Source organism: Fulmarus glacialis, unplaced genomic scaffold (genome assembly GCF_000690835.1).
Source record: "Fulmarus glacialis isolate BGI_N327 unplaced genomic scaffold, ASM69083v1 scaffold10404, whole genome shotgun sequence".
Lineage (NCBI taxonomy): Eukaryota > Metazoa > Chordata > Aves > Procellariiformes > Procellariidae > Fulmarus > Fulmarus glacialis.
Genome location: NW_009208736.1, coordinates 717 through 27,677, shown reverse-complemented (window position 1 = coordinate 27,677; position 26,961 = coordinate 717). Strand labels below are relative to the sequence as shown.

The 26,961-nt window shown below is 36.8% G+C and overlaps 1 protein-coding gene across 1 annotated transcript; it reads right to left on the bottom strand.

The window, feature by feature from the left end:
• On the bottom strand, nucleotides 1-26,961 carry EDRF1 (erythroid differentiation regulatory factor 1). The gene is made up of 24 exons (XM_009576594.1): nucleotides 26,759-26,961; nucleotides 25,224-25,290; nucleotides 24,221-24,346; nucleotides 23,580-23,704; nucleotides 22,956-23,115; nucleotides 21,612-21,713; nucleotides 21,206-21,327; nucleotides 20,083-20,194; nucleotides 19,203-19,350; nucleotides 19,020-19,128; nucleotides 18,580-18,691; nucleotides 14,106-14,366; nucleotides 12,570-12,641; nucleotides 12,304-12,454; nucleotides 9,869-10,057; nucleotides 8,642-8,842; nucleotides 8,040-8,258; nucleotides 6,646-6,869; nucleotides 6,100-6,258; nucleotides 5,667-5,816; nucleotides 4,834-4,987; nucleotides 4,413-4,528; nucleotides 3,193-3,356; nucleotides 1-202 (listed from the first exon to the last, which is right to left on the bottom strand). The coding sequence occupies exons 2-24, from the start codon at nucleotides 25,281-25,283 to the stop codon at nucleotides 31-33; spliced, it is 3,408 nt and encodes a 1,135-aa protein (XP_009574889.1). The 5' UTR covers nucleotides 25,284-25,290; nucleotides 26,759-26,961; the 3' UTR covers nucleotides 1-30.

The following is a 26,961-nucleotide window of genomic DNA, read 5'->3' as shown; positions in this document are numbered from 1 at the left end:
CACTGTTTCTGCTGTTTTGCAGCTTTTCAGTCACGGAACTCCTCCATTACTAGCTTCGTTATTTTGAGTCAGCTGTTCCAGTAAATTTAAGATTACCTCTATTCGTTCTAGCAGAGTCATACTTTTGTTAGCAGTTGCACGCAACAGCAGGGAGTAAACTTGCTTGTTTGTTTTAAGAACAACTTCTTCTTCATTGATGCCCCTAAAAAGAAAACAGATAATACAAACTGTTAACCTGACTGCAATATTTTATTCTGCAAATAATCCAAACAATTATTAAATAACAACACTGATGACTATCCCTGTGAAACCACATGGCTGCTGGTTTTGATTTGAGTCTCTTATTTCCTTAGTTCCCATTTCCCACCATTTCACAGCACTGCAGTCACAGCCTCTGCTCATACTGCAGGAGAGATTCGGTGTTCCAATCCTTACTCAGTCTGGCCATTTTATTAACTCATAATCCCAAGTCACATCGTAAACCCTGCAAAATCCAGGTCTCCATGCCAAAATTCCGTACTTTTGTCCAAGTTAGCGTCTAATCTGATCTTGCCAAACGCAAACACCTGAACACTCGGGAGACGCGGTCTATTTGCTCCCGTGCCGTTGCCTGCCATTAGCTCTCCCCTCTGAACCACTACGGGCATCGTTTTCCCCTTCAAGTCTGAAGCCCATGATCTGCCCGCTTTCTCTCAATTCCATACATCTATTTCCCTACGATAGAGACTTTTCCATGCTCAATACCTCTACACAAAAGGGCTTTTCCTCTTTTGCCAGTCTGCAGTTTAAGCTCCCACTGATTTTCTCAATTTGACAAATATCATTGTAAATGACTTATCGCACATGTGCTGGCATATGGCTTCAGTGCTGTCACCCCTCTTCTGCTACTTTTAATATCCAAGACTAATAACTAAGTGACCCAAACTAGAAAAAATAAAAATAAAAAATGCTATCATTGATATTATAAAAAAAATTAAGCTTGTATGTGTGCAAGCAGCAGTCAGTTTAATTGCAAATGCTTCGGGAATTACCAAGAAATGGTGAAGCAAATTAAATTCATTACACTTGGCAGAAATCAGACAGGTTTATTTATTAAACAGAATAGGTAGTCAATAAAAAGCCACTGAAATGCAAAGTATTTCCAGGATAAGTTACAAGAATTCCCAGAACGAAGTATTACTTTCAATTACTTCTTTCCTCCAACTTACATAGCCAAGTTCAGTTATGCTTACGCATTTCACTTTTAGAGGGTAAAAGTCTGATTTCATCCAGTTTTATTGCTCATCTGCAAGTTTCACTATCAAACATTAATTTTACCACATGTTCTCCTGTTCTCTGCCAAAGTGTATCTGGGACCCTGAAATAGCATTTGTGAGCTCCAATTTCCTCCCTTTTCAGCCTATTATTAAAACAGAAGGCAGACGTTATTTTCTCCTTCTACAAAGCAGAACTGAGGAAACGTATGCAAGATGTACACAAGGTACTAGAAAGGTTAAGCGAAAGGTAGTTTTAAGCTTAGCCTCAATCCACCATTCTTAAAAAAGTTTAACATGTTATAGCAACACTCCCATTTCACAGTATTCAAACTCTAACACCTTCCCTACATGGAATCTTCAATACAAAACCCCATTCCAGAGAGACAATGATGAGAAAGTAAACAGCGGGGAAAAAAACTCCACAAAACAAAAAAACACGAGTGTTTTGTTTTACAACAGTTACCCATATTATGAGATAACAGAACTAAAACAATTTACTCGGTTACTTGGACATCTACTTGGTTACACACAAATTACACTTTAATCCTCTGCATTTCACATATTCAGATTGCCACCTTGTGGAAGCTCTTTTTTAAAGCGTGAAAGCACCGAACAATGCACCTAAACCACTGCTAAGAAAGCACATGGGCTTTCTTCTTGTCTCATGTTTTTCTATTTACCAGTCTGTGACTATCAGCAGACAACTTACTGTGCAGAATGAATTCATTTCATAGTTCACTTTTAGCAAAATAGCACTTGCATCAGCAGTGCTTCCATCTGAAAAACCATTAACACAACTTCCAACAATAAAAGAATTCTCTAGAACTATATACTAGAACTAATGCCACATTTTCATAAATTAACTTTGTATAACATTAGAAACAGCAATAGTATGCTGCTGTAGCTTCTGCAATCAAACAATTTGCTGCTGAGGGAGTAAAAGGTATTTTCTGAATCCCAAAAGCAACAACACACACATTCAAATCTAACCAACAGAAGCAATAGTGGTGTGAGGAATTACACTGCCACACCTAATCCCAACAACACGTCAAGGTCAGCACAAAAAGGAGAAGCCACCTTTGTTCTGAATCCCAGCAGCAAGACAGAAGATTGTTTCTTCACTGCACTCCATTAGGTGTTAGAAAATTCTTTAACGCCAGTAAGTATTTTCCCCATATACATCCCTCTCTATTTACAGCATTACTGATCTGCCTACATTTATTCTCAAGTATTTTGCTTGCTAAATTGTGCTGTCTCCGATATATTTTATCATCAAGATATACCAAAAGATCAGCAGTACGCTGTAGCTTCTCCCCCACTAACTTTCTAGTGCTTTGTCACAGATGAAGACCAATGTCAGTTAAGATAAAGGACACCATATACAGGTACCTCATTCCCTGAACAAACAGTTTGATTAAAATAAAAGACAATGACAAGTATGCCAGCAAAATTATGGCAGTACAAGTTAAACTGTTTTGTGTGTGAATTTATACCTATGAAGGAAGTAGGATTTATATCTTCTAAAGCATAAGTTAGATATCACAGAGCACAATAAAGCATCAGTGATTCATAACTGTACCGTGCATTTCAGACGATGATTACAAACTATTATTTTCCTATTTGAATACAGCCATTCAAGTCTGACTTTTTTGTCCTCACTCAGTCCTGGACAGCTATCAGGAAAGACAAGGGAAAAAAGCTGCCTAGGCACACTCAGTAAAGATGCTTCTTGGTCATTCCCTCAATTTCACAAAAAAACACAGATAACGTGCAAAATTTAGATGATCAAGGCGTATCTCGGCTCCTTCTCCACGCCGAAGAGTCACCTCCATGAAAGAATAAATGTCACACTTTCTTGCATGCTTAAGAGTACATAGTTTGTATGGATTTATGGATGAGAATCACATCTACACACACATCTCAAGGTTCAGCTTACCCAATTTTCTTTTTGGTTGAAGTTAACAATTTAATGGATTGGAAGAGAAGGAATGACATTCTGGACTCAAAAATACTAAGCAGTTTCAATACTTCTTCTTTGCTAAGGCCAGCAGAGGAATCATTAGGTGACATATTCTCAGCACTACTTTTATCCTTGTTTATCTACAAGAAGAGAAAAAACAAAAAGCATTTCACTGAATTGAAGTACGTGTAAATGGTGAAGTTAAGTCAGACAACCACGCTTGCAGGTTAGCTTAGTCTTTACCGGAGTGGTACCAACATCACCACTGCTATGACACCCTGTTTATGAGGCTTCAGTAATTAGCTTATATCCACACTGTACACAAGTCACGCCTACTGCCTATGTTGTACACGTGTGGTTATAAAAAAAAAAATCAGGAAAATATGGACTTGACCACTCATCTGTTGCTCAAATTGTCAGCAAGGGATAAACACATATCAGCATATATTGCAAGTAATTAATTATTTAGGCATCAAGAACCTATTAGCACTAGCTACAGACAACCTTCCACATTTTAATATTTCAATATTAAATATACTATATAGAGAGAATTCCCATTTATATTGTACATACATTCTTAAGTTCTTTAAGAAGGCTTTTAAGGGATAATACAGAGTTCCACAGAACCCCACTCACTCAGTCAGTCAGTATACATCCATACACAAACATATTTTAATCCATCTCTAGAGGAAAGGTTTGTTCTAGAGGAGATTTTTTTTTTTTTTATCCACTTCCACTTAAAGGCTAGAAGTGAACTGCAACAGGTTCAAACCCTGTCCACACTATTTAAGCAACTAGTGCTACTGAAAAGTAACCAAGCAGTATCTTAATTGCCAAATGACCAGTTTTATGTGAATGCAAAAGATACAATGGAACAGATAATGAGACCAATTGACTTTCGTTCACCTGTTCGCTTTCTGCCACAAGCTCTTTCCACTTAAAGGCTAGAAGTGAACTGCAACAGGTTCAAACCCTGTCCACACTATTTAAGCAACTAGTGCTACTGAAAAGTAACCAAGCAGTATCTTAATTGCCAAATGACCAGTTTTATGTGAATGCAAAAGATACAATGGAACAGATAATGAGACCAATTGACTTTCGTTCACCTGTTCGCTTTCTGCCACAAGCTCTTTCCTGATGAGCGAATGCAAAAGATACAATGGAACAGATAATCAGACCAATTGACTTTCATTCACCTGTTCACTTTCTGCCACAAGCTCTTTTCTGATGAGCTGGAACGCACCCTTGGTTTTCACCATTACATCTAGGGCTCCAAACAAAGTCTTCAATTTCCCAGCACTGCTGTTCTGACCTTAAAAAAAAAAAAAAGAGAGAGGGGAAAAGAAAAAGAAAAAAAACCCAACATGCAAATGGCCTATGTTACAGACTGTGCTTTTTCTTCCATCCAAAGATTTCAAGAGTTCTCACAAGAAAACCATCTACTGTCCTAGTTAACTGAAAACCAGTAAGATAAAAATGTCTCTTCTCTCTTGAAGAAGATTCTATTCTGCAAAGCAGATTACTTCTGCTGTCATATACAAAAAGTTATCTAAAAATGAAATTAAACAGGTAAAGGTAGTTTGGAAAGCTGTTGTAGTAAGACAGAGCCAGACTTACTCGCCATCTGGAATTCTGCAAATGCCACTCTTCCCAGCTGCACACGAAGGAACTCACAGGGCGCATCCTTCAAGAGTTGGAAGAGTCGTACGGCTTTACTATAATGAAGATCAGCAAGTACACGGTGTTGTTTCCTCAAATGTTCATCACCAACCTGCACTCAAAGTAGGGTACATAGTAAATCCCAGACAATTTGTATGTTCATGAGGTAACCATTAGAAGAAAAAACTGCTTACAGACTACACAAGCTACCAACAACCATTCCTCAGATCATTTCATAATGGTTCATCTAAATATCTGCACATTTCTAGAATACATCACCAGTCTGCCATCACTGAAGCTATTGTAATTTCATAGCTAATGCTAACAAATTCACATCAAGTAGAACTAAATTAATCATAAAGAATAATATTTTTTTGGGGAAAAAAAAAAAAATCAGAAAGCAACATGCAAGTCTACACCAAGGCTTTAATAAATCTTATGTTAATGTTCTAGCAGAAGGCTGCCTGCTTAAGTATCAGAAGAGTGGCTTGGAAGCAAAACCAAACCAAAGAGAATATTTATCATCAATGGCTTCTGTTACGAGAACACGGAACTACTTAGAATAGACAGAACCGTAAAGCTCAATACACTCTATGAAGGACAGACTGCTCTTAACAGTAACATTGTATTTCACAATGATTTACAAATAAACCACCTCACATTTCTTTGGTTAAATAATTTAAGTAAATATATCCCAATTACAGGTAGAAGGATAAATATCAATCTCCACACACATTGGACATGTTAAGTATGGAACCTATACAAAAAACCAAAACAGTTTGTACTAATACCTGATTTCTCAGGCAACTGTGGTACATGGAAGCAAGCCTGTGATGGATGGTTGCAGCCCGATACTGGCAGAGAGGCTGTCTTGCAGACACTGTATCAACGTCACAGTATTTCAAGGACTTCATCATGGCTTCACTAACTTCCTTCTCTATCTACAAGGTACAACAAAAAGATGCATGTGATTACTTTGAAACTAGAACACCACTATGTGCAAGTGTAAGGGTTAAATCTCTATTTGTGGCACTGTCTTTTCATTAAGCAAAACCTTAAAAATGCAAGTGACTAAACATTTTATGGTTTGCAAGAACTACTTCACAAAAGTTCTTCAATCTAATAAAGGTTTACATGTTATTCCAATATCAACTTTGCTCACCGTATAGTTTTTCAGGAAGACAATAGCTTATTTTACCAGATGTCACAAATGCTCTTCATTACCTGTTCCTGAGCCTTTCGAGACAGTGGAGCATAATCCTGCTGTAGAGTTGCCATAGTGAAATATGTAGTAGACAGCTCCCAGTTCACAGAATCCCAAACAGCTGGATGCACATCTCTCTTACCTAGTGATCTCAATGCCTTCAGATAGTAGTCAATAGCCTACAGATTATAAAATAATACATGTACATGGTTACTGCTTTACTCATTCTCAAGGAAGCATTCCAAAATAATCTGAGCCTTCTTCAGTATTTTCCTTACACCCATTTTGGTCATAACTTTAATCCTGACCATGCATGTCTATCTCCCTTGTGTGTGGTATTGCAGTCTGTTAAACATCAAGATCTGAATGTCACAGGACTTCATATATCAGTGCAACGGAATCAAACCTCAACAACAATACTGAAGCCTATACAGCAAGGATTAGGATAATATGAAAGCAGGAGAGGTATCCGAAGTTATTACATCAAGACTTACAGATATTTACAAATATTCTACAGTAAAAGGCATATTAGGGTATGGGCTATTCTAAAAACAGTATGATGTTACCTTATTATAATAAAGGGCCTCTTCTGGAGAAAACTCTCTTTTGAAGTCACCTTCAGCTGCACAGTGCGCTTGAGCACAAATCCGCATCAGTCTTCCTGTGTTGCACAGCAGAAGAGCAGCATTGGTTGCATCATCAATTGACTCAAAATTCTGAATTCCTTCTTCAAAGCAAGAGAAGCTTTTCTTCCAGAGTTGCTGCTCTGTCATCGATACATTTTTACTCACTAGGGTTAAGACACAAGACTCATTCAAATTCTTGAAAGATACTGAACAAATATTTCCATTATGTTCTTTTTCTTGTAAATGATCTTTTAGAATTTAAGGGTGGTAAATTATTCTGAAGACCCAATTCATAAAAAATACTCTTAAGAAAACCTCAAACTTATGAAAATCTTAATACCTAGAGTGCACTATTACACATACTATACTTTCAAAAGAATTGTGGTAACATGACACACAAAACCCGGGGGAAATTAACAGGATAGAACACAGATTTTTTTTTTTTCCCCCACAGTAATATTCAGGGTATCGCAGTTACTTCTATAAACTTACAGTATGAAACAAGTAAAAAGTAACTTTTACAGACAAGTGAAATTCAGTATTTGAGCTCTGACTTCAGCTAAATAGCAGTTCTGCAAAAACATGGAGATTATGAAAAATTACAAAATTAAAAGTCTAACCCAAAATCCTTCAAATATTAATTGGACAAAGGTCTCAGAAAACAGACAGTATCTGGGAGACTGGAGCTGTTTACTGAACCACTAGCATCTAATTTGTTCTAGTTTATATAACGCTTACTTGTAGACAAGTCATTATTGGGTATGCTTTCAAAACCAAAAACCCATCAAACACCTTATCCTACAAGGAAGCTTAGGCAACCTCCATTTCCTCAAAAAACCCACACCAAAAATAAACCAGAAGCAAAGCTTCCAAGGATTTACTTACCATAAAATTCATAGACTGACTTCACTGAAACTATTTGTAAGTTTAAATTAAGCTTACGCTTGTTCACGCTGGGCTAAACCAAACGCATCAAGAATGCAACATGCCCTCCCCCTTACAATAGAGCTGGTTTAAAGTTTCCATCATGTTTTTTGAGGGCATTCTACACACTTCAGAAGAATTTCTCCAGATCTACAGGTTCCATTATTCAGTTTAGCCTCAATTAAGTACGCTGTACAAGCCACAGTAATCTATTGTAGACAAATATTTACAATGGACATTAAAGCTACATAACATCAATTACAGAAAAGTATTTACTATGAAGTTCTTTAAATGTCTTCTTTATAATCAGAAATACTCAAGATTTCTCGCACTGTTAGTGAACATGATCATTGTTGTAGCTCTGTGAAATTGTAAGAAGTGTAAAAAAAAAAAAAAAAAAAATTACTTGCCCACTCTCTCAGTCTGCACTGCAGCAGCCTGGTTCATGTAAAACACTCCAATCTCGTTCCTGATATTACCCATCCTCTTTAGTACCTGTATACGCTGCTCTGGATTTTGGTTTTTTAAATTACTGAAAAGTAAAATTTCATAAGCTGCTTCGTAACATTTACAGCTGACGGAAAGTTGGCATTCCAAGTCTGTAGACAAGTCAGTAGCCCAGGCAAAGACTACAAAACAAAATGCAAAGTCTGCATGTCAAACAGTATTTCCAAACAAACTTAAATCTGCGATGGTCATCATTTTGAACATTCTCCTCTAGACTAAATATAAGACCCATGTCAGAATGATCCCACAATTTCTACAGCACAATCTACCCATTACTTAAAAAATTACTGTCTTTAGTTATTTTACAGCTTCAGGCATGTCATACAGTATCTTGACAACCTCCTTATGTATGACAGGCACGGTAAGCTTTCTCTGAAGAAAACAGAACAGAAGCATAATAAACCCTCTTCCAGAAATTATACTAGTGCATGGTTTTGAGGAAGCACAATGAAATTACTTATGTCTGTCATACAACTGAATTATGGCCGTTATATCAGCATCATACCTTGGCACCTGGATTCTCTATGAAGACTGTGTAATATTTCCTGATCTTCTTTTGTCTGGTAATTATATTCTTCAAGATATGCTGCTCTGTTGTTTGCATTTTGAGCAAGCATTAATTGGATATCTCCACAAAGGGTTAAACACTGACAAAGAAATACTAATACTTCAGGAAGCATGCTGGCGCAGAGACAACAGTAGGTATCTATTAGAAAAAAAAATCCCATGGACAAGGGAGGAGGAAAGAAAAGAATTAAACGTCAACAGGTTTGACACAGACTGACAATATAATTGGTTTTTATGTTACCTGTCACACTTATTTCTGTATCAGACAACACATGTTCTTCTAAGAACTAACCTATTTTAAAGTCATAGTTGCTCTACACAGCTGACAGTTTCAAAAAAGCAACTATGTTGTTCAAGAAGAGCAGTGAATCTGGTAATTACAAATGCTAATCTCAGATTTGACTGACTTTCTACATATTAACTCAGGTGAGGTATAGCCTGAAAAATTAATTTCTAAAAGGTATAGTTTAAACTTGATTCTCAAGTCTTTAAAAGACTGAAACCTGAAGAACGCTTTGAGTTATTGATAAGCATATTGATGCTTTGTGTTAAGATCAAGTGATCTTGCTTTATAAGCCTCACCCCGGCCCAAGCCCTACAAATATGGAAGCAAAATAGGAGTACTACAGTACTAGGCTAATGGCATTTTCCAATTAGTTATTCTCATTATTGTAGTAATATTCTAAACAGCCTGATTTTACTTCCTTCATTTTCCTCAGTAATACTTGAGGATGTATTTCATTTTAGAGGAGTACCCAATTCAGGTGATGAACAAGTTTGGTATTTCTGAGAGTCAGGGATATTTTTAAATTAAAAGGGAACCATCAGGCATTTCCAGTGAAAAAACATCTGCTTGCAGCGATAGCACTTAAACCACAGAATACTATCTTGGTCTTGGCACCAGGACTGACTCTCCCAACTTCAATTGCTCTGAAGCTCCAAATCTGCACTCTGAGTTTCCCAATCTGTCAAAATGGGAGCACCTTTCTACCAAACAGAGACAAGAGTTATTCTTACTACAGACTTCCCTCCTGAATAATGAGCTAGACACTTAGTTTCTAAACACACAGTTGTCAGACTTGTCACTGCACCAGAGAAGTATTTGATATCGTGAAAGGTATATACAGGCAATAATACAGATGACAAATACATTCTAGCAACTTACCATGGCACTGTAAAGCCAGCTTGATGTATCGTAATGCTCTGCCATATTTCTGTAGAATCATAGCAGCATCAGATAGGACATAATAAGCCTTTGACGATTTCAGAATGAGCTGGAGTTTCATTTTATATTGCCATGATCCAGGAATCATTCCTGACTGACTGGAATGCTTACCCTTCTGAAATGAGCCCACTGTAACACGAACAGAACCTCATCAGTAAATTTCATCTCCATAACATATGCCAGAGGTTGGACATAACTTCATCAGTATACAGACAGAATGTAAATTCCGTTATTACAGCTCTGCATAAGTTATGCCAACTTGTCTGCCACTACATTTTTCATCTGCAAAATGGACCCAATACTTGGAACTTCTCCACGTACTCCACCTGATAGCGCTTGAATACAGTGAGCACAATGACAATGCAGCTAACCTCGCATACTTCAAACAGCTTTTGAATATACGGGTGCAGTGGCCAAGACCATTCTGTTAGGTAGCAGTAGAAAAGAATGGGAAAGCCACAGGCATAATTTGTCATGTTCTCCACCAAACCCTTACAATATATGCTCTGTTTCTGTATGAACAGTCTCAAAGTGAGAAAGCCTCCATTTGTGGGTTTAACTCCAGCACAGGAGGAACCAGATAACCTGGTCCTTCCTGCAAGGAAAACCAATGTCTTTCTTACACTAGTTTCAAGACATCCTCAGCATAAGATTATGAAGGTTCCTTCTTTGATGCTGTAGTGGTTATGGAACCACAAAGAACAGGCCACTGACTTCAGGCATACCAAAGGACAGAATTTTGTCCTGAAAATATTTGCACACAGAAATGAGTCTCTTGCTTACAGGTGGACCTACAAGGCCTGACTTGCAAGCCCACTATCTTTCTAGAAGAACTACATGTTTATGTTAGGACAAAGACAAATCTAATACAGTAACACCTCATGCAGTTAAAGACACAGAATGCACATATACTGTATCTATATACTATTCAGAAGTAGTTCTCTTCAACAATTAAGAGCACTTCTCCTTTCTATATGTATGTAAACATACACATGTAGCAGAAAAACTAAATAATATGCATCACAGAAAACAAACCAACCCACATACTGGAGAAGCAAAAGTTTCTCCCTTATGTTTGAACTATTTTTCTCTAGGTTGAATTCAATCCTTATGACCTAAACAAGTAGCACCATTGCTACTTCAGGGAAGAGCTCCAGCACAGCTCCAGAAATCAACTAAAATATTTTTTTCTGATCTGTGCAATATTTATCTCCCACATCCCCTAGGAAGTTTCTAAACAGAAAAAGTTAACATGCAGACATTCTCCTTGCCAGCTGGCAAGCAGCTGCAATGTGTCATCAGTTCCAGATTGTGAAGGCAGAAGACAAGAGCCTGGCTGCAGGAGAGCTGAAATAAGCACACTGTTCTTGCTGAGCTGACCTAAGTAAAACGTCTTAGCAGATCTTGGTAAAAATTAGTCTCACAGTCCATATTAACAGTACTGTGCAGAATTTATGCAAGCTCAACACAATGTAACTTTCTGACGGGGGTGTTAAATTCTGTGGTCACATATCTGATAAAAACTACGAAAGTATGCATACATCTCCAGGTCACTGACATTCAAGAGACAATCATAAAATTGGAAGAGAAACATTAGAATACTTAAATGATTAACTCAAAACTGAACTTGCTTATTATTTAGAGATTTTCAAAGGGGGAAGGGAGGAAAAAGGAGAGAATAAAGAATTGTAAAAATATGCAAGACAAATTTCTTTTTGGGTTATGCTTATAGGGCTTCTCGCCCTGCAGAGAACTCTACTACTTTCAGAAGAAGAATCTTTCCTATACCCTTTTATGGCATTCCAGAGAAAAAATAGACTCTGTAGCCTGAAACTTCTGGAGTTTGAGCATTTAAGCAAACAAAACATCTTTTATTGGCTGCTTCCTTCCACAATTGTAGAGGTACAAGAAAAAAATACAAAATCCTAGTTAACATTTTATATGCAATTCAGCAGCAAGCATAATGTAGGAGAAAAACCTGCCAGAAGCAAGAAGTTCTTCCACAAAACTTCCAAGTCACAAAAAAGAATGAAGACTGTTTTAAAAACAACCCACACAACTTACAGTGCTTCACATACCAAACCCCAAAATACTAAGCCCTTACGGAAGTTATCTGCAAGCCACATCTAAATAGGGTCCAGTAAAATTATGTGTTTACTAATAGAAGATACTTTGATATGCAAAATATCCCAAATGAGATATTCTTTTCATACTTAAAAAGGAACAGACTGTTCTCCAATTTTCAGTATAAAACTTTCGCTTATGCAATAGTGTAATTAGTGACTTACAAGTACACTGTTTTGACAATCAAAATAAAGTAGCAGCAGTGTGTGTTGGCACTGGAAAGGTCTTATTTGCACAACAATACAACTTACTTTTGTCTAGAAATAACGCCATCTGTTTTTCCAGACACTCGGGACCACCACTGGTGGATTCATCTTCATATTTCAACGGGATTGGTGTGCTGGGGTCAGCTGCAGGAAGGTCACCCTCTTTTTTAACACTGCTGTCAACAGATTTCAAGCCCTGCAAGAAGAAGAAATCATTTAATTCACCTTGAAAGCAGTATTTAGCAAAACCAGAATACATCAAGAACTGGGTACTAGGTGAAACATGATTAGAAAGTTGATGGTAAGCTTACCTCCAGGACGTAGCTGAGCACTAGCCTGCAGCGCTCCTCAGTGCCATGGCAGACAGGAAACGCACAACTAGGCTTCATTGAGGGGGGCAGCAGGGAAGGAATAAGAAGAGAATAAGTGTTTAACATATGAAATGTCATAATTACTGGCTAGAAGATGCAAATGAGAGATAGCATTAAGAAAATCTGTTAATGGAACATCTGAACTCTACACTACAAAGTGTCACAGCATTTCTTTCCTTTATCTCAGTGAGCAATTCATATACCTGGTCATCTACACTTGGTCTCTCCCGGTAATGCCAAAGACAATGCAAAGAGGAGAAGAGATGAGACAATTCTATTCCATAACAGTAATTACAAAAGCATTCACAGCTGGTCTGCAATGCAGACCCAGGAAGATAAGCAGATTCAATACCATACAGAAATAATTTCTTCAGCCTATACATCAAAGTTGCACTTTCATCATCTTTGAACAACTCAGTGCCTTGGGGGTTTTTTGGGGGGGTTGTATTTTTGTTTTCTTCTGGGGCAGAGTAGAAGGGGGAGAAGAAAGGGGAAACTGAGTGCTTCTGCACCTGTACAGGTTGTTGTATTTTCAGCTGATGGACCTTGAAGTGTTAGAAATTAAGATAGCAGTAAGAGTTACAATTTTTTTAGGAAATCTTGTTCTTTGCTACTCAGCACCAATGTTAGAAAAAAGGTTTAGCTTTTGACCAATGTGAGTCATTTCATAATCATATCCCTATATAAGTAAGACAAGTAAAACATCAGAAGAAAAGTAAAATGCTATGAACAGTTTCTTCACTGATCTCCCCAGTTTCTCGTATTTCTCTATTTTGTTTCAATAATAATGCACAGAAAGTGCAGTGAGGTAGCAGTATTACACTTCTGCTGATTCACTGATGAAGCACAGGTATGTCAATGAAGTTTCACTATGGTTATGCACCCAGCTGTCCCCTTAGTCACAACATATACACACGTGCAGAGTAAAGCTTCATCTCTTTTTTAAAATTAACTATAATCAAAATTTCAAGGAAATCAAATTGCTGTATTCTGACCAGTTACCTTGGAAAGACAAATCAAAGAGGGAAATCAAAGACTAACTCTGTGGATATGAAGTAGCTGGTGCTCCCAGACAAAAAACCCAAATGTTAATATTGCTCCAGAAAAAATTACTAAGATAACCTAGGTATCCACACAAACTTGTGGTCATCTACAGCTCTTACACATGGCCACAGTTGGCAGTATTTTCTCTGCTACCATGACAGGCATAATTCTTCTGTAGCCAGCTATGCAGAATCATGCCATAAAGGACACATGCAAGATGCTAGGGTAAAATCTACATTAAACCTGCTATACTGTAAAATTCAAAGACCTCAATTTTTATGAGCAGCTCATGAAAAGTTTCTTTCCCCACTGCCTCATGCTTCAGTTAACCTGAAGACACAGCTAACAGGTAACTGAATTTCAGTAACAAACCTTGCTACATGAACTGAATCTTTCAAGAAAACCCTTAAAAAAATCCACAGCTTCACTTACACGTATTCGATGAACAGACTTGTATTTTTCTGGTACTGATAACTCTCCAACAGACTTGATTATAGCCACTGCTTTATTGTCATCTGGTGGATCAGAACTGTTACTGTAAGAACCATTTTCATCACTGTCTGGCATTTCTTCCTCTTCCTCGCTATAACTTTCATCAGAGTTTCCATTTATAGGGAAGTCTGTACTGTCTTCTTTTTTAGGTTCATCCAACTGAAAAAGCTCTGATAACATGTAGTTTGCTGACGCAATAATCTTTTTAAATAAGAGAAGAAAAATCAGTGATTTGTTCTCAAGTTAAATTTTTCTTTTGAGAGGCAACATCAATATAATGTGTCTTAGAATAAGGAATAAACAGTACATGCAAGTAGGTATTTGATAAGATGTAAATACAGCCTGTACACACACACACACTGTATTGACCGTATTTTTGAGCACTGAATTTTATCAATATTTAAGACGACAGTTGAAGACAGTTTCTTATCTACTATCCATATATGTGCATGCAGCTCCTGCAATCAAGCTTGCCCACACTTGGTTTTAACCCCCAGTTTAAAAGGTCTTCATCTCTTGTTTTGCAAGTGAGAGCACAAAGGTAAAAATTGGGAATACAGGCCACCACGGCCCAAGACGGGTTTGTTTGGTTTTTTTCTTAAAAGAAAAACAAATAAATAAGGGCAGCTCTTGATCAGCCAATTTACTTCTTTTGCGTGCAATCCTAACAAGCTCCTTGTTTATTCGCATCTTTCGAGTTTTACAGATTCTCTCAAACTGCAGCTATACTGCATTCCAGAGAAGCTTTTACCTTCTCTGCTTTTGTTCTAATTCAGGCAAGAAAGGTAAAATCTGCCATCAGAAAAAAATAACAGCAGCTATTTTCTTAGTTGATGGTAAGGAGGTATTTACCCTTTCTCTTCTCTGGACTGCTGTTACATGGAGAAAAATGAGGAAGTAATAAAAGTAGGGCTAAGTATTCAGGGGTCTGCATTTCATTCCTTCCTGCTTCTTCAGTTTATTCATCTATGTACTTTAGTATTACACTGCCAGAGTTTCAAAATACATTGATGAATGAGAAGATATTGGATACAAGCATTTAAAAGCTATCCTGCAGCAGCAGCAACATTCAGAGTACTAAAAATTTAGAGCATGAAGAAATGAATTTCAACCTCTCAAAAACAAAGAAAACACCAAAACTGACAACCCAACAAATAAGAGATTCAAATTGAAACTCAAGAGGTCAAGCAGGACACCAGGGCACAAACAGCATATACCTGTAGAGGTAACTGTAGCTTGCTTTTTATAGTGAGAAAGGAAATAAAACTATACAGTAAGTCAGGAGAACTACAACGCACACTGGTGATAGCCTAAAACAAGCAGCTTCAGTTTGGTTTTATACAGAAATAAAAAGCCTTGAGGCAAGATGTACCAAAGTTCAATCTCACTGCTTGCCTAACTGTACTACACAGACCTGTACATGTCACTTCGTAACCTCCCCTCCTTCCACTCAAAAGAGAAAGAGCATGAACACCTGGAAGCCAACCTGGTCTGCATCAGACTGGCGCTCCAGAACACTTCAATGCTCACACCAAAGACTAAGATAGCAAGATGAGAAATATGTATACACACTATAGGCACACTTTTTTCCCTCTAACTTTAAGAGTAGAAGTGCTTAGAGAAAAGGCTATTTTGGAACCATAAACACACCTAACAATTAAGCCAACAAGAACAATACAATAATAATCCTTACAATAAACTTTAAGCCTTTTTCTTTCTACCTCAAGTTTACTTGAAGACCGAACTCTTGCTGAGACAGCTCTCACACTCCTATCACGAGGAATTTTGACACTAAGAGATGAGTCATTTGCTAAGAAATTTGGATCAGTTCTGGTTTAAAAAAACAACAACAACAACAAACACACAACACACATACATGCCTTAAAGTGACCTGCTTTTGGGCACCTGGTCCCTGAATTGGAATGAGCGATTTTATATTAAGTGCTCAGGCCCCACCTTAAATGACTGACTCTTGTGTAGCTCCAGGATTAGGCAAACACTAAGTAATAGCTTTCAGGTTTGAACTTTTGGATTTAGGCACCTTAAGAAAGATCTGACTGCCAAAAGACTTGCATTATTGCTTCATGCACACACAGGTGATTATGACAGGGCATAAGTTCCAGAACACATTTTTTGCAGTGAAATCTCTTGCTTTCGAGATGCCCTTTTTTCCCGAATTCTGAGTGAGTGTCCAGTGAAGGACTTGCAATTAACTCCCCTGAAATTCACTGGGGATATCAACTCCTGCATTTTACTTCCTGAACATTCTGAATATAAAAAAAAGTGTCAAGAGTAATTTCACAGCAATAGGGTAGTCGGGGGATGGCAAAAAAAAAAAAAAAATCAGTCAAAAAAAATTGTGCCCACATTCCTTTCTTCCACTTCCCAACATCCTCTCTACTTCTGACTGTTCAAAAAAGATATTACATTTAATGCCACTGAAGCCCTCTATTTAGGACAGCACGGTTACAACGTGGTTCCTGATTCTGGTAATCAGGGCACATTCTAGCTCCTGGTTCTGCTGGAGTCTAGTGAGACTGGACCAGAATACAGTCCAGCAATTTCATACAAAGTGGAACTGAGACACCAGTTCTCCACGGTAGCAATGCTTTATCATGTAAGCTCTGTTAAATAACTTCCCATCAGAACAGCAGCCTTTTGGCATTAGACATTTGTCTGAACTGCCAACCAAACAACATTTTAGATTTCTTGTGTATTTTTGGAGGGCTTTTTGCAGAGGTGTTTTAAAAAAAAAAATATCCCAGAAAATTAGTTCTTCTACCAGGCTGTTTTCTGAACCAATATACAACTGCTGAAAAGGCAAAGGAGGCCACCACTCTGCAGGAGTATGAATTCAGTTAACCAATTCAACTAAGCAGTCTCTCCTGCCCTACTAAAAACTTACTTACGGAGTTAAAAATCCCATATAGGAAAGGGAAAAGGATTCAAGCCTGATCAAATTTAGAAGAGAATAAAAACCAACTGGCAAAGAAGGAGAATTACCTATTCTAAAAGCTTGTAGATCACAAGAGGCAAAAGAGAGAAGGATCTCATGCAAGCAAAAAAAAAATTTTCAAGAGCTTCTAGTGGGATTTTGAGAGCTTTCCACAATTTTAGAAGGAATCTACAAAATACTTATTAATTTAGTTAATATATGCCATGTCTGCTATTGTAATCCATTTTAAGTACAATTTCACATCACATTTTTGGGATCAATTTTCAGTTGAAAACAGCTTAAGTCTAGACCACTTACATGTAAATTAAGTTATACTCTGGATTAGAGTCAGTTTCAGTATAGATATTTCTTTTTGAAATTGATGATGTGTTGCCTATAAATAGTAAAAATGTTAAGTTACCACATTAATGTACCATAGCTTGCATAAAGCAGCTCCTGCCCAATCAACTTCCAAGCCTCCTGCAGTATCCCAGTTTACTTTTTTGGTTAAACACGCTGATACTCCCTTATACCATTCTGAACCTACAGATTTCTCAACTTAAGACAAGGAAGAGATTGCAAATAGACTCAGTCAAAATTGCACTGAGAAAGCAGCACACTCCATTATCTTCTGCAACTAAAAAGGAAGCTAGCACATCTGGCAGCAGTAATACTTAAGTTTAAGACATACACACTTTCTTTACCTCCCTAAACTTTAGTAAACTACTTGTCTTTCAGTGCAATTAGATTCCTGTTTTTCTTAGAGAAGAATCAGAATCAAGTATCTGGAATAAAGGAGGTCAATACAGCTTCATCTCCTTTTCATTACTTTTCTTACTGCTTCTGAAAGTGCAGAGCATCTCAAGTTACTGAGAGCTGATACAATGGTCTCTTGAAGAGATCAAGAGTTTGAGGTTCTTCTTCTGACTCTCCCACCTACCACAGAATAGTTGAGGTTGGAAGGGACCTCTGGAGACTGTCTAGCCCAACCCCCTCGCTCAAAGCAGGCTGCTCAGGACCACATCCAGTTGGGCTTTGAGTATCTCAAAGGATGGAGGCTCTATAACCTCTCTGGTTGACCTGTCCCAACGTTCAGCCACCTTGAGAGTAAAAATGTTTTTCTTATATTCACATTTTACAATGTCTAACTAAGATCTGCTTCAGTGTCTGTACAGCTTCCAAACACAAAAGGGCTTTTTGGGAACAAGAGCAAAAGAGCAAGCGCAACGACAAGTTCCTTTTTAGAGCAGAACAGAAGACTCATGCAGCAATGAGGGTCAGCGAAGGCTACTAATTAAAAAAAAAAATAAGTCTGGGGTTTCTTTAAACATAAATCAATTTCTGAGTTTATAAATAAATTTAAATTCTCTCCCTTGCACAGGGAAGAAGAAGTAACACACAAAATATAACCAGGTGCATTATGATGACAGCATTTCCATTATATTTACACAAAGCTACAAGAAAACATAAAATTCTTACTTGAGGATGTCTGCCATTGTCCAGTAACTTAAGACAATTAAGGAGCAATGTTCTGATAGTGCCATAGTGTTTCTTGTTCTGGTTTTTCTTCAGCATCATATTGCAAGCAACTCTAAAAGAAAGTTAAATGAAATAATTATCCAGCAAATCCCTGGATAATTTCTTTGTGCTAGAAGAAAAAAGCTTTAAACAACACTACTGCAAATGTAGATCTCCCAAACTTCATGAGGACTTACTCAGTAAGAGTGTAGTTTACATGGAGAAATGGTGGAAAGGAGAAAGTCTGTTTTGATTTAGTGGGACTGAGCTTACCAAGCTTATGTGTAAAAGAAGATTTTCATTTCATGCGTTTTCATTTCAGCATAATTTTTGGTCTGTATTCTTAACAAATACAACTGCACCAAGAATTAAGTATTACAACAAAAATTATAAAAACTCACTTGTATAGAAGAATTGCCACTGGCATTGTAAAAGGGTTTTGGTATTTGTCTTCTGTCTCTTCACAAAGGGTGGTTAGGTCATAGAGCTTTACTATATCACTCCCGCTTGCTGAAAGTTAAGACCTTTCATTAATGAACATGACATTAACACAAATCTTTTTAAATTGATCTAAATCTACTTACCCTTAAATAACCAATAAGTATGTCCTTCTTTGGTGCAATTTGATTTCAGAAAAGATAAGATATTTTGAGCAATATCTTTTATCACTTTGGTAGAAAAATTAGAGTTTTCCAAATTGGGAATATCTTCAGTCTTGATCATTTCATATTTCTGGAATGAATATATGTTAAAACTCAAGATTAGGAGGGTTTTCTGCCACCTACTTCCCCAAAATCTATACATCAGTGCCTCTTATCAACTGCTAAAAGAAACAAAAGCTAGTATTATGATACAGTGTCATGATAAATTCAGCTAATTTCTATGATCTACTTAAAAAGCAAGCACATCTTGATTATACTACTCAATAAAACTGTTAAAGAGGACTCACTTCTATGACAAACATAGTAAAGTAAAAGGAGAACAGAGGTGAAAAAAACCATGCAACATCTAACTACTACTTCAATGAAACCTAGTCAGCCTAGTAAGCAACTATATGCTACTGCTACCAGGTACAACAGAAACTCAGCTGGTATGTGTGGTCTACTGTAAAATAGTAAATACAAACAAAGGTTTAAAAAGCATGCATCTATCTTGGCAAGTGAACACTACAGATTTTAAGGTGCAAGAAACTGATGTATTTCTGCTGCTACATTTTTTATTTTTGCCTTCATTCCTACATTGGGGGAAGTAGGAACCTTGCATGCATGGAAGGGAGGAAAAAAGAGTACACAATATTTTTGGATGACTGTTGCAAGCTATGTAGACGCTTCTCATTCCGCAACAAAGCATTCTTGTAATCTTTTTGTCAGAACAGTAAGATTAGAAAGAAATCTGTTACAACTGGAGCAGTTTCAGAAACTGAAGAACGGATGAACTTGGTGTAATGCAAAGAGACAGTCTTACCTGAACAATTCCATTAACATGAAAGCACATCACAAGCTCTGGTACATTGCATATTAAGTTGTCCAACCAATAGTCAATTCCTGTTAGCACATTTATTGGCTTGTTGTTGTCCCTAAAAACAAACATTTCTAGTGTTATTTAAGTCTTTATTTACTCTTCAGTAAATATTAGGGATGTTTCCTAATGGGATTTAGATTTAAGTCACCTGAGAGTGGATGGATACTAAAATGATTATCTGTGAATTGTTCTATTTTAAAGAGGCAAACAAGGAATTATATCAAACAAACAGATGTACTGATCTTTCCAATGGAATACACTCACATTCCCTCAGCAGTTTCGAATTATTGCCCACACTTACACTGAAACTTTAACAAGCTTCAGATGTCATACTATTACCAAGACAACAAGTACTTAAGAAGTTCCAAAGGAATAGCAGTATTAGCTGCAACTAATTATAGTGCAAGCCTTCTCGCAGACCTTCCAAAATTCTTTGTAAAGCAAGCTACTGTTAATTCCTAGATGTGTCTTAAAAAGACGACAAATACATCAAGCAAGTTTCAAGTTTTTGCTCATTCTTTGCCTACACGTAGGCAGGAACAGAAAAAAATCGTAATCAAGTGATCAACATAAAGTATTAGTGAACAGTAAGACAGTCAGAACTTAGAACTACTGTAGTCACAAGTTTTAAGTACTTATGAAGTGCCCAACTAGCAGTTATTGAAATTCAGCATCCCACTAAAAGAAATATTACTGCCCTCTTATAAAAATAGCAATAGAATGAAATTAAAGACTAGATGTGCAGAAGTGTTTTAACAGTCAACATTCACGTTGAAGTCAGGAAAGTTTGCAAACCGCCAGTACTTTCAAATAAAGATTTAGTTACAGAGCCAGAAAAAGTGGCAGAGTATCTCAAGTCCTAGTGCAGTGGCATGGCTATGGGACTGTTTCTGTTCTCCAGCACTTTACAATGCCATCACCATTGAAGTCTAAAGCATGAATTTTATTCTTTAAACTGCATGTAAAAATTAAGAGTCAACCCAAGAAAATGCAGGCAGCTAAGTAGGAAACAAAGCAACAAGTCAGTCAAGGCTGGCATATACATCTCATTAACTTCAAAACTCACCTGAGACGCAAGCTCACAGCAGGGTATCTCCCACCTCCAAATATAGGCATATTTGATCCTACTAACATGTGGATATCCTCAAAGGTCCACAAGATATTACGAACAAAGTCATTTTTAAGTCCCTTCATCAAGAGAAAAAAACTGGTCTATAAATCACTGTTATAAAACATGTTCTCTATGACATTCTGCGGAATTATGAGAAAGCAAGAAGCAAAAGCAGCAAATAAAAGACAGCACATAATGAACTATGCTACGCATTCACATTAACTTAAAAATCACAGATGCCACAAAAGCTACTTCTACAGGGGGCTTAGTTTTTCTCTTGGTTCCAATTTAGACCAAATTTTAAAATGTTCGATTAAATTGGGGGTTCAGTGTTTGAGCTCAAATTTCACATATAGCATACCTGACTGTTTTCCCCGTCATTGAACAAAGTAGTCAGGTTTTGTTCTTTGGGGGCTGAGGCCACATGCCCCACTATATATGAGGGTTCAAGAGGCACACTTCCCTGTGAAAAGCACAAGGATAAGGAGTGATTCTGCTGCTGAGGTAAAGTTAGGCCATTCAAAAAAAATCTGAACAACAAAAGCATATAAGGGAAAAACCTTTACCTCTAACATCTTTAAATAAATATGTATTAAACTACAGAAAGCCTCTAGTCAGTGACTAGAATGCTTCTTTTCTACAGCTAGTACCAAAATTTTGTACTTTAGATTCTCATAGGCTTTGGAAAATCAGAAAGTTTTTATAGAAACACTTTATTACCCCAGAGTCAGCCCCAGATTATCAGTTTCCAGAATGTAAAACCTCTATCCTGATGTCTTATTTATAAATTAAAGAAAATGACAGTGTACAAATGCACAACAGCTTCTTTATGATAAACAATCTGCCATATTAGGCAACAGTTCCTCAAGAAGGTGGAGGAGAATAGTAGTCCTTTTTCTAAAAGCTTCCAAGTACTGAAATATTTCTCCACTTCAGAATATTACTACATCACAACACATGCAGATACAGTTTTATGGATAATGCAGATTAGAGCCTTCATAAGATAGCTAACCAAGTCATTTGGCAGACCAGTTGGTAATACTATCTAAGCATAACTATAGCATCATTATTATATTAATGTAGACTGAATACAACAGTTCTTTCAAACTATCAAAAATTTAATCAATTCCTGTATTATGTTACTCAAAAACCACAGGAATTAGCAGTTTTCATAAATAAGCTTAGCCACAAACTGAAACCCTGGATTAGGGCCTAATACTAATCATAGTTTGTTGCATAATTACTATAAACATCTCTCCCTTCCACTTGTGTAATCTCATAGCAAGTATTTGTAAATGTCGCCTAACTGTTTTGCAAACATTTTCACAGATCTTCATTTTCCTCTTCACCTAATAAATACAGGGCCACAACAGATTCATTCTAATGGCAGATTCCATACACACCTTCCGAATATCAGATTTTCCTACTTTTAGGTAAAGTCATTGATGACTACTCCCAGCCATATGTTTCGTTTCTCAAAAAAGCATAGACAAATACGTATTTAGTATTACGGTGACAGAAAAGAATATTTTCTGAAATTTGGAGCTCTGAAACACTGGCATAAGCTAAACACACAACCAAGTTCTTCTAATGCCTTTGTTCATTTCTTTCAGCAAAGAGTACTGCAGCAACACCTTTGAAAACCTTTCAATATATGTGTCTCTACAAAAACTAAGGTGTCATTTAAAACATTATATACACTAACCTGGTTAGAGGCACCTGGATCTTCAGATAACGAAGAAGGCATTTCAAAAGGAGCTGGCCAGGAGGCCCTTCCTGCTTCATCACTCTCACCTGAAACAGGACCCTCCTGGTGCTGTTTTGAAGTGGAAGGAACAGGCTGAGCAGCTCCATCACCATTAATGCTGACAAAGCAACATTAAAAATTTCAGTGAACAATATGCAAACAGAATCCGTTTTAGAATTATCATATTTGATGCACTGTTCTCAAAGAATGAATTTGCTAATATGCTAAAAGATTACTATATTGACAAGTTGGTCAAACTCTTACAATATTACACAGGGTGTCACCATCTACCTTGCGTATTTTAAGTTGTTCTTCCCTCAAACCCAGTTCTCAGAAGGAATATTGAGATATGCAGTTAATTAAGTCACCCTGTTTATTTTATACTTTAATACTTAAAATGCTTCAATTCCTGTTAAAAACATTTACATATTATTTCCTGATTTCATCCCTCAATTTTCTCGTCGTAAGTATAAATCAGTAAGTAAGACAAACCATAATGGAATTTTACCATTTACTTCAAGACAAGAAACCAGGCAAAAGTAAGTGATACAGAATTCAAGATTCATTCAGACATAAGGTTACCTGTAATACAAAAATTTAGAAAGTATAGCCTTCTGGTACCAATGTTCTTTACTCTTCTTTTTTCGTTGCCACTTCTGATCAATCAGCCTTTGATAAAACTCTTTCAGCCATGTCCAGTCCCCTGTCTAGGCAACATCATAAATATGAAATTAATGTCAAGAAGCATCTACAAAGTAAACCAAGTGCCTTATTAACTTATGAATACTCATCCACAACAGCAAAAAACCCTCAAACCCCGCAAAAACCAGAAAATAACTTCACAGCTAAAGCCCTGCATTGGTTATTTATTAAAAATGTATCTTATAGGAAAGTTACATTCTTACTGAAAAGTTGACTTCATTAGAAAGTCAGATACATGGTAAGAGATTACACAGTATTAATAATAAAATTAATAAAACAGTATAGCAATACTGAAGTAATTACAGGAATGTGGGACATGGAATTTTAATCCTACAATACCATAAATATAGGACTCAGACATAGTTTGTGGGTAAACCGATTGCTGCAGAATACAGCACCTTTTGTACTCGCATACAGTTCTCAGGAATTTTGATACATAGATGGTTTCTTGCTAGTTACACTATTCTTGAAATAATGCATTTTGACCATATGACATACTTAACAAAAAACAAATGGTTAACCTGAGATGATCTCATGAAGAGCTCTTGAATATCTAGCTCATCCAACAGAAGCGTCCGCCCAATGCGATGTACTGCCATGCTCACATGTGACTTGCTATAAGGTATCTTCAGAAGTTTTTTAATATTCTTGCAGGAGAAAAGAGAACAGAGATTATATTCCATATAATTATACTGCATTGTAAGACAATTCTTAGGGAATTATAAGCAAAGAATACACTACTAACATTGGAGAGGCATGGGCAGGCAAACAAAATCTTATAGTGCCCGTGATTTTAAGAGGCCATTCTACAATAAGTTGCATTTGTTGAGGTCAGAGAACATGAATGACAGTGATAAAGGGACCAAGTAGTCGTATAAACCACATACATGGTTTAAACATGATCTCTCTTTGGATCATCACAACTAGGTATCACCAAAGTGACAAAAAAATGCAAGTGGATGGTTTGGATTTTAAAAGCTTTATCTTCACCACAGGAATACCAACATTTTGTCAGATATCCAGAGGAATCTGGACAGAGATCTAAGTCTGAATAAAAATCTGTCAATGTTTCCTCTTTTGAATAGCCTCATCTGAATTCTGTAGAAATTACCAGCACCAAAAAAGCTGGCAAAAATCAGAGGAAAGAAGAAGGTTGGAGGGGGCTATCTCTTCTAGATAAGAATAGAAAAAAAATCATCTTGAGAGTAATAATTTACATCAAACACACAAGACAACTACATTGCAAGGCTGGTGTGCTGTGTTCACTAAACTACATATTCCAGTTGATGGTTATTTGCAGAAATCCCCAGGAAATATGATTTTGTATATATACATTTCTTACTCAGTGATCACAACTCCCTTAAATGACACAGGAAGTGTCATTTGTGATCTGTTTGTGTTTCACTAGGGGATCTTTATTTTTGCTCAAAGGGCACAAAGATGACAGAAACCATGACAGTATCTTAAAATAAGGCTTATACAACATAAGAGTTTGAATGATGGAGCTTAAAAAGTTACACATACCTCTGAATCAGACACAACATCGACATCATTTCCAACTGAGTCAATGAAGTCATATGCCATCCCAAAGCTATTTAGAAAATATTACAAATTAAGACAAATGCAGTGTGACAGTAAACAGAGATGTCTTCTTCTGAAAGCTTATTAAATCTTTGAAAGCTTTTTCTTCATCAAAAGAAGAATCTAGCTAAACATTACCAGGTGTAACGATCTGAAGTTAATTAACAAAATCATTTTGACATTCTTCAAGTTTTCCAAAGAGATCATTGGAAGTGCTCAGATCCAATTTCAAGACGTTCTAAAATGTATTTTAAGTTTTGTTAATATCAAGAAAATCAGAACTATTTAAAGTGTTTGCTAAGATAGCTATGGGAAATTATACAAATGGATTTTTTTTGTCTAACACTAAAAAGGAGAACAGTTTTTCAAAGAGTTTATCTTTAAGGCATTAAGTCCTTTAAATTTTTTCATTTTAGCAGCTGTCATTTCATTTTACCTCTTACTTAAGTTTTTTTAAAACTGGCCTACATGTTTTAACAACACATCCTTGTATCCTCATCCACCCTCATTAAGGCCTCTTTAAATTACAAGCTATTAAATTAGAATCTCTCCATGTACAGATCATTCTTTCAAATTAAAGCAGATATTACTACAACCCAACCAAATACATGATGCGTAAGTGTCTGAAGTTATACTTTCACTATTAGCTTTTTAATACTGACACTAGAGAAAGACAGATTAAACTGCCAGCCTCTACTTGACAAACAAACGTAATATTTAAAACAAACAGGAAAAAATCATAAAGCCCTGAGAAACATGTTACCCTGCTCAAAGATGTACACCTCCTAAAAAAGACCATGAGGATTTCAACACAGACCCTCCACAAACTGTTACATTTCACTAACTAGTTGACTTAGTGTGAATTTGCTTGCTCAGTACAGGATTTCAGCCTCCTATTTACAAACTCTGAAATCAACTCATCCAACTCTTTAACAAACATCCACACTGAAAGGTAACACTGCTTTTTGGTTTTGCCCCTTATTTCACCTTCTGTGTTTACTCTTGACATGACTATGAAACTTCTTTTGCCATTAGTTAGCCAGGTCCAGTTTCTAAAGATCCAGAAGAGCTATAAATTGACTCTTTCAAGGGGAACTACATATGTTCCATTTTCACCTGTTATGAGGTGAAGCAGAACGGCTGGCTGAACCAGTCTAGTTTGATTTTGGCCAACCGACAACAGCCAACCAGGGAAGAACATGAAGTCAGTTTGACTGTCTCAGGCAAGGTGTCAACATGCACTTGAAAAAAAAAATAATCAACAGCATTACCAGTACCATTAATCATCTACAAAGGAGACAAGATTATAGCATACAAGCAAGAACTAACGAAAAAGTGGAGGGAGAATGGTTAAGAAAAAGCAGTAGCTATCTGCTATGGTAAAGTCTGTACTTTATACTTTGAATTACATAGGGTCCAAGTTCACTATTAGAATTATTCTTAAAGGCCTGGAAAAAACAGAGCCTGCTGTTATTTACCTTGAAAATGGTTTACTTTTTTTGTTGTTGCCAAGAATGGTTGTACCTGCTGGTCCCAGCTTAGCGCTTTCACGTAACCAATTGGCAGGTGGAAGCTTCAAGTCTGTTTTCTCCTGAAGACGGGCAAATGCTGCTTGCGGTGGGGCAGATGAGTATTTCACCACAGCACTGCTTTTCACTTCATTGCCTCCAAGAAACAACAC

Coding starts and splice junctions, on each gene's coding strand:
- EDRF1 (XM_009576594.1), bottom strand. CDS start 25,283: ATGGCATATGACTTCATTGACTCAGTTGGAAATGATGTCGATGTTGTG. Junction 21,328..21,611: donor ATGACGGGGAAAACAGTCAG/GTATGCTATATG, acceptor CTCTTGATGAAG/GGACTTAAAAATGACTTTGT. Junction 19,129..19,202: donor TACTTATTGGTTATTTAAGG/GTAAGTAGATTT, acceptor CTTAACTTTCAG/CAAGCGGGAGTGATATAGTA.